Genomic DNA, 11,444 nt, shown 5'->3' with positions numbered 1-11,444 from the left:
GGCCCCCTGCCTGCCCTTTCCTGTTTCTTTCTCCTCTCCCCCGCTTTCTCCTTTCACCCAGGGCTCTGACAAGGTTACTGACCCCTAACTCGGGGCTGAGCTGAGGAAGGGGAAGGCTGATTTGGAGAGTCCTGAGGGGAAATGGCTTTCTCTTTTCTGGAAACATTGGGGTCTCTGCACTCCCTCCTACCTTACCCACTTTCAGGCCTGGGGATAATGTGCTTTCTCACTGTCCTGAGGCAGGGGTGGGTAAGATGAGGCTCTCCAGGCGGGAGATTCCACCCTGCCAGGTGCTGGTTGTGTGGCCCAAAGTGACACCCGATCTCCCACTCAGGACTCTAAACCCAAGCTCTCAGGGCTGCCTTGCGGCTCTCAAGGCCCCTAGAGCTGAGGGGCAGCCAGGCAGCAGAGCTGGGCGTTCTGCTGTGCGCAGGAAGCCTGGGGCCTTGGAGGGCCCTGCATGAGCTGGCGCCCACTCTGAGGCTCTTCAAGCCTCTCCAGGTAAACTCCCCACAGGTCTGGCCATCACCGTGACTGCTGTGTGGTAGGGCCTGGACTTGGGAGCCAGAGGACCAGGGGTTTGAATGATGCTTTCCCCAATTACTTGCTGGATGGTCTTGGGCAAACCTCTTCACTTCACTGAGCCTCAGTTTCCTCATCTATAAAATGGGGGCAATAATAGGATTTATCACATTGATTGCTGTGAGGGCTAAACAAGAGTCGTGTTTGAAAAGTCTCAGCAAAGTGTCTGGCACGCAGTCCGTGCTCAGAACTGTCACTAGACTCCCTTTGCTGGAACTGGCAGGGCCAGGCAGTACAGGCGGGGACACAGGGGTGTGGGCACCCTCACAGGGGAAGGGGTTGTCCAGCCGCTGTCTGAGGAATGGACTTTGTGTCCACTGTGAGTTCTAACTCACTTCCCAGCCTCGAGGTTGATTGAGGAATAACAAACGGCTGGTAGTCTTCTTACCCCCTGCGTAGAATCATAAGGGGGGGCTGAGTTGGTCCTCTGGGCTTGGCACCCTGGGATGGGAATGCTACCTCCCTGGAGACAGGATTTGGCATCTCAAGACGGGCTCACTTTGGCACCTCCAACAGAGGGGGAGGATGGCTAAGCTGTGGAGACCATGACCTGGCTCTCCCCCTAGTGCCAGGAGAGAATGTGTTATCTTCGGGCCCAGGCGGTCTGGCCTGGGTCTCTGGGCTGGCACCGTATGTATGGGTACTGCCCTGGCCCCAAGTCTGCTGAAAGGAGTGGGCTCTGGGCGGAGGTGGCAGCCATTCAAGTGGACGCTGGCCCTCCGAGCGGCTGGGAGTGGGACCAGGAGGAGGGGCTGGGGCTGGCTTTCTGGTGGTCATTGGCGGGTCCAGGGACTGGGGTGCAGGGTACAGAGCCAGGGGGCGGGGCTGGGGGAGGGAGAGCTGGGCATCAGGTTGGGGCTCTGCCTTCACTGGAAACCCCACCCTCCTGCCCTGGTCGTCACGGTGCCTGTGGTGGTGCAACAAGGAGGGGTCTCCCCCTCCCTGGGGGCGCTGTCCTGTGCCCTCCCTGCCCAGTCTCCTCAGCCTCCTCTGTCCCCCTTCCCTCTCAGGCAGCTGGGCTTGTGGCCAGGCCGGGTGCAGCTGGGTTGGGGACAGCATCCTCAAGGTTCAGAGGTCCTTACCAAGGGGCAGTAGGGAGGGGAGGCCCCCAGATCATAGTAGGGGGGCTGGGCGGGCAGCTTCTGCAGTTCTTCCTCTTCCTGCTGTGGATGCTTCTTCCCAGGCTCCAGGCGAAGCATCTGGAAGAGAAGGGGCTGAGCGGCTGCATGGGCTCTTGCACGGGCCTGCTCCAGGCGGCCCTCTTGGAGGGACGTGGATTCCTCTCCTAGGTTCCCACGCGCCCCCATCCTGCATTCACCACTTTGGCGGCATCTGGGAGGCACAGGGCAGCCTGAGCCTTTGGCTTTGCAGGCTCTCTGACCAGCCCGGGGCCACACATCAATGGTTATTTTTAAATGAATGATCTGAGAGGTGGAGAAAGAGGTTCCCCTCGGGGGGGCCCTGGGTAGGAAGGGTCCTAGTTTGTCATTTCTCAGGGTAGAGGAGGGGAAAGCCCCGACCGCGGTCTGTAGCCTGGACTTGGCCTTGTTGGAACTGGCCAGGGCTAGTGGTGCGCTGGGGACTGTCCAGGAGTTCATGGAGTTGGGAGCGCTCTGCCTTCAGGTTGGGCCCCCGCCCTGAGTCCATCTCCCATTTTTTCGACCCCCTCCCTCACTCGAGCGACCCAGGCCCACCTGGATGTCCTCAGGTGCAAGGTGGCTCTGCCTGTTGGGAGAAGGCTCCAGCTTCTGGGCGAAGGGCGGGGTAGTCCTGGGGGAACAGGATGAGGCTCACATGGGGGTCTCTGCCCCAGTCAGGCCACCTGACAGTTACTGGTCCCGGAGGCCCCCTTGCAAGGATGGGCCCGGGCTCAGGAGGCCCAGGTGGCCTCCTGAGTGGCCAGAGCTTGGGAGATGGTTACTCAGCATAGTGGGATGGAGGCTGAGAGTGCCTCTGCCGTCTTCCCAGCCTGTCCCTCCCTCCAGCCTGGGCCCAGGAACCAAGTAAGTCAGGTGTCCTAGCTTGAAGGACAGTGGGAAATCCACATGGGCCCTCAGCGGGGGCCAGGACCAAGGCGGGGGGACTGAGGCCTCAGGTGCAAAGCCTATGGGGGCACTGTAAGTCTCAGTCATCGCGATAAAGAATGTTTTAATGCAATATTTAAAAAACCACAATGAATGCAAAAATCCGTGATGAACAAAATATCAACATTTTAAGTAAAGACAAGGTAAGTAATAGGGCCATGCCAAGCCATATCAGAGCCTGAGGCAAAAAGAAAAATCAGTATTACTGATCCTGTCTTTATTTAAAGTGTTGATATTTTGTTCATTGTTATTTTGGGCATTCATTTTGATTTTTTAAAAATATTGCATTAGAGTATTATTTCTCACGATGATGGAGGTTTTTGGTGCCCCATTGAACTTGGTGTCAGAGGTGAGTGCGCCACTCAGCTCACTCTGGTCCAGCTGGGACAAGGTGAGCTTGTGTGAGGCATCTCACCTCTATGCCTCAGTTTCCTCACCATAAACCGTGGATTATAATCGTGCACGTACTTCTCAGAGTTGCTGAGAGGATAAAAATGCATCTTCGTAAACCAGCGTAAACGTTGGGAGGTGCCTGTGTGCAGTGAGCTCTCTGAAGGCTTTAGCTCTACTGCAGGAGGGGTAGGGTCCCCCTCCCGCCTCGCAGGTGGCAGGAGGAGGAGACGGGGTCTTGGGGGGCGGGGTAGCCCTGAGCCCCTTACAAGTCCGGGTGCTTCAGCAGGAGCCCATGGGGGTGGGCAGCGGGGGGGGGGGGCGGGGGAGGTTTGGGGGGACAGAGGATGGGCTGGTTCGCACTCACCCGCCCCCGTCGACCTCCAGCCTGCTCTTCTGCTGCCGGTGATACAGAAAGAAGACGGTAAGAGCCACACCGAGGATGAAGACCACGGCCACGGTGCACCCCAGGAACCCGGCCATACTTCCTGGGCCCCCCTGGGGGAGGGGCTTTTCTGGAACCAAGAGACCAAGGCAGAGAATGAGAGAGTAGGACAGAGGGAGACATAGAGAGAAGAGAGGGAGAGAAAGAAAACTTTTGGAGTCAGAGAGGTGGGCAAAAAGTAAGAATCAGAGCCTGAGGCAGTGTCCTGCCCTAACCCCTTCACCTGCAGCTCCCCTCCCCCATCATGCTCCAGTTCTCGGGGGGCTGTCCCAGTTAGGGCAGGACAGACCTCATATGCTGGCTCCCCAGGGCCCTGTAATCCCAGCCTCTGCTCTGATCTTGGGAACTGGGGCATAGAGATGGGAATGGGGGCTGGGGAGCACAGGCCAGGCTCAGGGGTGCTCAGGGGTGGGGGTCCCCACGCCCTCATTCCATCTCTGGCCCTGCAGGGAAGATCTCTATTGAGGAGTTTAATTTTCTTCCCCTTCCTACCCAATTAAACAGGCAAATGAACTCATTGGTGCTTTGCCCTCCCAGCTCTGGAGAAAGTGTGAGGATCTGGAGAGGGGAAGATGGGAGCTTGAGGATGAAAGGGGATCCCTGGGGGAAACCTAGTCTGTCCAGCGCCGGAGAAGCTGAAAAACCCGTAGGGCCGGAGTCTAAGGGGAGGGGACTAAGCCTCCCGCCCGCTGTCTGGACCCGCCCGGCCGTTGCCCCGGGAGCCCTGACCCCATGGGTGGGAAGTGGGGCTGGGGTAGGTGGCAGCCCCTCTCAGCTTGCTCTCTGATGACCTGGGCAAGTCACCCAGTCTCTCTGGGCCTTGGAAAGAAAAGGGCCTGGGAAGTTGTGAAGTTTTGTCGAATGATTTCTCAGTCTGAGGGGCGGCCACTGTGGGGGTGGTCCCTGAAGACAAGGACACCAGAGCTGTTGGAACTGAATCTGTGGCCAGGGGAATGTGCTGCTTTCTGGCCAGCCCTGCCGGCCCAGGCTTGGTGTGGGAAGCCGTGGATGGCGCCAGGCCTTTCCCTTCCCTCCCTCTGCTGGGCTCCATTTCTCACCTCTGACCTTCCCAACACCCAGGGAGGAAGGAACTGAGGAGAAAATCATATACACTCCCTTCCCTCCTTCCTCCCCACACCGTATACGTAATTAAACAGGAGAGCACCCGAGTAGAGATGCTAAATTGCAGTTTGCAATAAACATCATGGAGCCAGTTTCCTAAAGCGGGGTTGACAAGCACCTGCCTCTCTCTGTCTCTGTCTCTCCGCTCCATTCCAATGCCCTGAAGGAGGGGGTGTCTGGCAGAGTCCTCCGTAACAGATTGGCTCCCAGTGAATCTGCCGCCCCTCTGGCCGGGCTCCTGACCGTGCCCGGAAGGAGGACTCTTTGCAAAGGCTCTGGGCCCAGCATCTATCCATCCACAGCTGGTGGGCTGTGGTCCCGCTGGGAGGGTGGTGTCTGCGTGTGTGTATCACAGGGACTTAGGAACCTCAGACTCCTCCATGGACCCTTACCCTCCCCCGTCTCTCCTCTCCTTTCACAGACCTCTCGGGCTGGGATACTGCAGTCAATTGAACAAACCTTGTCCTCTTTTCTCTGAACCTTAGCTTCTTAGCACCCTCCATCATCTCCTTCCTGGTCCCTCTTCTTTATCCTCAAGCCTTCCTGCTTCCACTCCTGCAGCCACTGACTCTGCCTCTCCTTTGGTTTAGTGAGCATTTACTGAGGATCTACTGTATTCCAAGGCACTACTCTGACCCTGAGCAGCAGAGATGCATAAGTGCACATACCCTGCCTGGCTCATGAAGTTCAGGGTTTTCTCGTGCCATAGCCAGCTCAGCTGGGTGGGCCAGCCCGGTGTGGGATCCAGGCAGGAGGGAGACACAGCTTCACGTCAGCCCTTGCCCTCAGCTCCCTGCTTCCGGGTGCCCTCTCCCACGCCCTCTCACCCATCGCCCCCTCAGTGACTCTGGGGCCACTTCAGCAAGACAGGGAGGCAGCCGTCCTTCTAAGGGGCCTTAGAGCATGATTATAGTGCAAACAATAATATACGCTAATGAGTTTGTAAAGGCACTAACGTGGTCATTAAAGAACTCAAGGGCCACAAAGGGTGGGATGCTGCGGGCAGGGCCTCAAAGGTGCCAGGGCCAGAGTGGATAACTCTGATTTTGTTCCCTCAAATTGCCCTCTCTCCATGTCCCACCCTCTCAAAATATAAGTGCAAATTCCCTTGGAGCCCCTGGGCCCTGCCTGCTCCACACGGAAGGCCCCACCCTGGTGGAAGAAATACTAGTGGAGGGAAAATGAGAGATGAGGAAGAGAAAAGGGGAAGGCAAAGAGGAGAATCAGTCTGAAGTCTCCAACGTGTCAGGTGCTGCCCGGCGCCTTGGCTGATTTGGGGTTAGATCCTCACATCAAGCCTGCAAAATTAGATAATGCTATTCCCAGTGAGCAAAATGAGGTTCAGAGAGGTTAAGCGCTTCGCCCAAGGTCACCCAGCTGGTCAGTGGCTGAGCGGCCCTGGAACCTGCATCTGCGTAACATTTCCCAATCAGGCCATGGGGTCTTCTTAGCAGTCCTGGTCCCTCACACGCATGGAGCTGCCACCCCCCTCTCCCTTACCAGACACAGCCCTCCCTATCCCCTCACCCCCAGTTGCTTTGTCTCTGGGCCTCCTCCCCTTGACAGCTGTGAGGTGGGGGCCTGGCACTGACCCCAGCTGGAGCCCTGGCACTGAGCCCCCAGACACTCTCTGGTTACACCGGGACAAATCCGTTCCCCTAGCCCCAGCTCCATAGGCTTTAGGGCAGGACCAGTCACCTGCAGGCAGCAGGGCTGGCCAGGGCTGGAGCATAGGGCCTGGGAGAGCTGGGAATCAGGGTGTGAGGGAGACGGGGGCAAGGGGCCTCCCGGGAGCATCTCCTGTGAGCCAGGCTGGGTGCTGGGCTGAGGTTGGTCACATTGGCTTTATTCTACTAAAAAGGCTCAGAGGGCTTCCCTGGTGGCGCAGTGGTTGAGAATCTGCCTGCCAATGCGGGGAACACGGGTTCGAGCCCCGGTCTGGGAAGATCCCACATGCCGCGGAGCAACTGGGCCCGTGAGCCATAATTACTGAGCCTGCGCGTCTGGAGCTTGTGCTCCGCAACAAGAGAGGCTGCGATAGTGAGAGGCCCGCGCACCGCGATGAAGAGTGGCCCCCACTTGCCACAACTGGAGAAAGCCCTAGCACAGAAACAAAGACCCAACACAGCCATAAAAAAAAAAAAAAAAAAAAAAAAAAAAGGCTCAGAGAGGTTAAGTTAGTTGTCTGGAGTCCCACAGCCAGGAACTTCACATCTGGAATTGGATCCAGGTCGACTTCTGAAGTCCCTTTTTTCCCTACTGTGTCAGCAGGGGCTGGTCGCTTTGCATCCCAGATGCAGAGTCTGCATCTGTCCTGGCTCAGGCTTCAAGGATGGCCCCCAACCAATTCCTTCTTACCTGTCTCTGGGGTCACACCAGTGATATCCCCTATACCTCAATGCTCTCACCTGTCACTTGGGGACAGCGTGCCTGGTTTTTGGGTCCCTCAGACTGAGAAACTGAAATCCCCAGTTGGGAAGTAAGCACAGACCTGGGTTTTGTCAAGGGGGCTGCAGGCCAGTGTCAGTCAGGAGCTTCTTGGCTCTTCCTGGAACCAGACCAGCCCGCTGCACTGAGGCCCCGTGGTGGGGAGTGGGAGGAGCTTTAGATCCCACACAAGGGCCCAACAATCTCAGTCTGCTTCTCCCTACCACCCCCCTTCTCAGCCATACCTCGTTGGTCCTGAGTCCCAGCCTTTGCTCAGTGATGGAAAGCGGACCCAGACATCCTGCTTCACAGCCTGCTCACTTGCCTACCTGTTGCCCCCCAGTCAGTTCCATAAACACATCCCAACACCTTCCATTTGCCATGCACTGTGCCAGCTGCTGGGGGTTCTACCCCCTGGCTAATGGGGGAATCTGACATGTATACAGGTAAACACTCTGTTTTATGATTCATGCCTCAAGAGAAGTCTGTCCAAGGTCCAGCACAGGTATAGGGAAGAGAGTGATTAGTTTTGGGAGTTCTTGGCTTCACAGATGAGGGGCCTTCTGAACAGGGTTTTGAAAGCATAATAGGAGTTCTCCAGGAGAATAAATGGAGAAGAACATTGTAGGCAGGATAAGGAGTGTTGCAGGGACACGTGTGTGAGATGTGGGGTGTATAAGGGAAATTCCAAGCATTGGCTATGTCTTGGAAATTGGGTTCAAAAGAGGATAGACAGGGCATGAATCTGGGGAGAGGTATGTAGGGAGTGGACCTGGCTCAGAGGTTAGGTTTTATCCATAGGTAATGTAACCCCTCTTTCCTGCTGCCCCTGCCTGGGGACAGAGATGCTGCTTTCTCAGGAGCTGGACTGACCCAGGCTCTCCTGTGGGCTGACCTTCCAGGGCTCCTTGGGGAGTGCCTGGCCCTCCTGCCCACGAAGCTGTCCTGGGTCGGTCCGCCGTCTGCTTGCCTTCTGTGGCACAGGCTGAAGAGGTGTTTCTGGGGGACCAGGAGCTCAGAGGAAGCTGAGTGTCTGGACTTGGCGCGGATGCTGGTAGGGAGGATTGGCTGGGGGTGGGGCTGATTTCACTGCCAAGGGCCCGCCCACCCCCCGGGTCAGAGTCCCTCTGGCCATTTCTCCAGCCCAGGGGTGCGGGAGTGGCTCCTTCCTGCTGGCCAGGGGTGGGCAGCCAGGACTCGAGTCCTCGTGTTCAGCTTGCTTCAGCTCCCCGTCTCCCTGTCTCTCTCTCATTTCAACACTTTCTTCCCATGACTCCAAGTGGGGCGGCTGCTGCACCATCACACTGGGGGATTGTGGGAGTATCCTCTCTCCTTGCCCAGGAGGGGATACATCCCTCTCCTCCCCTGCTCAGTCCATACAGAAGAGCACCCTTTCACGTGCTTTCTTGTGACCCAGGTGGTGAGGGAGCCCACTCAGAGGCCTGGAACTGAGTGAGTCACAGAGCCCTTTCCTCAGCCCGATGCAACCAGCACAACTACCTGGCCAGCACGACTCAGACTCAGCCAGGCCTCTGCCTTCTCCTTGCCTTGGGCTACAGGCCGAAGAGGCTGACCTTAGGAGCTGCTGGGAGACCCTGCCTCCCTCTTCCCTGAGGTGGGCTCCTGGTCATAACCCCTGCCCTGGGCTGGGTTGCCCTTCGGCTTTGCATCTGCCCTGGTGGGTTAGTATTAGTGCAGAAAGCCTTTGGCCACAGAATTTTCTCTGGTTCTGCACTCAGGTGGAGGTCAGTTTGCAGTCACCTTCTTCGGCCCCTCTGGATGGAGGCTGGGGGCTCTGGGCTCTGCAGCCCCGCCCTCGTTTCTCCCTCACCTCTGACTTCCATGTCATCTGTCTGGAGCACACATGAATTACGGAAAGTGTTTAGCACTGTGCCTGGCACATAGTCAATATGTAATAAATGGCTGCTATTTTTGTTGATAGCTACTCCATAAATGCATATTGACAGTGGTGATGATGTTGGTGATGGTGATGTTGATGGTGGTGATGATGTTGGTGGTGCTGGTGATGACGAGGATGGTGGTGATGATGAGGATGGTGGTGCTTCTCCCCTCCCTGGAGTCCTGGCTTCTCCCCTAAGCTAGCATGCTGGGCCAAGTTACACCTGTGGCCACCTTAGCTTACTATCATATATAATATGATACCATACATGTATTCCATATGCTTTTACTTAAATTAGCTCATTTGATGCCCCCCAACCCATTGCCTCTGTTGACAGATGGCTAACTGGAGGCTCAGAGAAATTTAATAAAATGCTCAATCAAGGTCACACATCTCGCTGATGATGGAAGTGAGATAGGAACCCAGGTGTCCGGGTCCTCAGTGCAGAGCTCCGAGCGGTCTTGATGAGGATCTTCTCCCTGTTCATCTGCAGGGGAAGACAGGCCAGCTCCTTCTTAGTTTGCCACTTACTTAGCTGTAGATTCTTGGGCAAGTCACTCAAATTCTCTGAGCCTCAGTATCCTCACCTGTAAAATGGGAATCACAACAGGGTTGTTCTCAGATGTAAATGAGCTAGTGCATGTCAGAGCTCTCAGCACAGTGCCTGCACCCACTCAGTGCTTAATAAGCATTGGTTCAAGGAGGGCAGGGGACATGTCTGCTCCTTGGGCAACTCCCAGGCAGCTCGGGCTGGGACCTCTGCTCTAATCTCGCCTGTGGCCCTCTCTCATCCCTGCCCTCAGCTTTCCCTAGTCCCTTGCTGGTCACGATCTGCAAAACCAACTTGTCTAGGCCTGTGCGGGCCTTAGGACATCCAAGTGTGTGTGAGTGTATGTGTGTATGGGTGTATGTGTGTATACGTGTATGGGTGTATACGTGTGTATGTGGGTGTATGTGTATGTGTACATGTGCGTGTGTGTGACACAGAGAGAGAGACTGTGACACTCCTTGGGGAGGGCTGAGGGCAGTCACTTCCCACTCTGCACGCAGCATTCCCGCCATCTGGAATGCTCTCCCCAGTGTCACCAGGGTCCCAGCCCCTCCCACCCAGCCCTTCACACCTTGAGTTGTCATTAGGGGGAGAAAGGAACATGAGGGAGGCTAACTTTCCCAGAAGCCCGCCCCTCGCCACAGGGTTTGCTCCCAGAGCCCTCTGCAAAGTTGGGCCCAGCTGGAGAGAGTTACTGGGATTTCACGCACATTCCTGGGGGGAGAGGGACTATCTCCCTGTTGGGGACCCTGCCAGGCAGGACCCTGAGCCCCAGCCCTCTCAGAGGGAGGAAGGTGAGTGAGGCTATTGCCCAGCCAGCTGGGGAGGGCCGGGGGGCACAGGGAATCCATTTGTCTGTCATGCACCCTGTGGGCTGGGCTGGGCACTCCCTCCCGCCCCTCTGCGTGTCCTCTCCCCTCACCTGCCAGCTCCTAACTCCTTCCTGCCTCTCTCACAAAGGGCTGCTTTGAAGGGGCAAGAAGGACCAAATCTGAGAAGGCGCACAGAGCAGTGGGGAAAATAATGGCCTGGATGCTCCAGTATTTCTAGTGCTCTGACCTTAGCTGTTCTGAGCCTCAGTTTTCTCCTCTGTAAAGTGGAGACATGGCAGAAATAAGTGAGATAACGCACACGGAGCTCCTGGGGTAGAGCGGCCTCTATGAATCGTAGCAGCAGCAATAGTAGTGTTCTAACACCAGTGGTGTTCTCGGCGATTCCGACATTGAAGCACAATGTCGGTTCCCTCCTTTGCGTGGATTGAGGGGGAGGGACTGACCACCTCCGGTGAGCTCCAGATTCTTCCAGCCCCAGCAGGTGTTCCTTCATTACCCCTCACTGCTGCCCTCGGGAGCCACGGTCCAGCACCCAGCAGTAGGAAGCCTGGGCAGAGCAAGGGACCCCGGGCTCTGTCCTCGCAGAAACCAAACCTCACTGGGCTGGGGTCAGTGTCCCCTGACGTCTCAGGCAGGCTCCCCAGCCCCCTTCCCACTCTCAGCTGCTGGGCACTGCACAGCGACTTCCTGCGCTGTTGGAGCCTCCACTGTCCCCTGCGGAGGGGGAGAGACCAGGGGGTCAGGGTGGCCTTGCGGGAGCCTCGTCTCTCTTCTAGTCTGGTTGGAGCTCTTACAGCCGTGGCCTGCCTCCCTGGAGCTGGGATGAGACGTCGTGAGTGACAGCATTAAAGCAGTCACGTCTGACCCTGCCCCACTGTGGCGTGACGGTATCAGCTCTGTGCGCGGAGCAGGAAGATGTGAGGTCCAGGGCAGCTGAGACGATTCCTAGGCATGGTCTGGGGGTTGGACTGAAGGCTACGATAGCTGGTGGGTTCCAGATCAGGCTCAGCCACAGGGCACGGTCTGGAGCTGGTTCAGGGTGCCAGTGGTGGGTGGGAGGAGGGGACAGCAGACTGACTGCCCCTCCCTCACCCCGACAGGCACGCTGCCC

General features: G+C 57.0%; 1 protein-coding gene across 1 annotated transcript in view; it reads right to left on the bottom strand.

Annotated features, from left to right (window-relative positions):
• Window positions 1-1,643: 1,643 nt before the first annotated feature.
• Window positions 1,644-11,444, bottom strand: part of NECTIN1 (nectin cell adhesion molecule 1) — a 90,133-nt gene continuing 80,332 nt past the window's right edge. The window contains exons 6-8 of the mRNA XM_068555880.1: window positions 3,424-3,571; window positions 2,277-2,352; window positions 1,644-1,781 (exon numbers count right to left, since the gene is read on the bottom strand). Coding sequence (XP_068411981.1) covers window positions 1,644-1,781; window positions 2,277-2,352; window positions 3,424-3,571 — 362 coding nt within the window. The remainder of the gene's footprint in view (window positions 1,782-2,276; window positions 2,353-3,423; window positions 3,572-11,444) is intronic.

Source organism: Eschrichtius robustus, chromosome 11, assembly GCF_028021215.1.
Source record: "Eschrichtius robustus isolate mEscRob2 chromosome 11, mEscRob2.pri, whole genome shotgun sequence".
Taxonomy (NCBI): Eukaryota; Metazoa; Chordata; class Mammalia; order Artiodactyla; family Eschrichtiidae; genus Eschrichtius; species Eschrichtius robustus.
The sequence above is the reverse complement of the archived record's forward strand: the minus strand, read 5'-3'. Positions and strand labels throughout refer to the sequence as shown.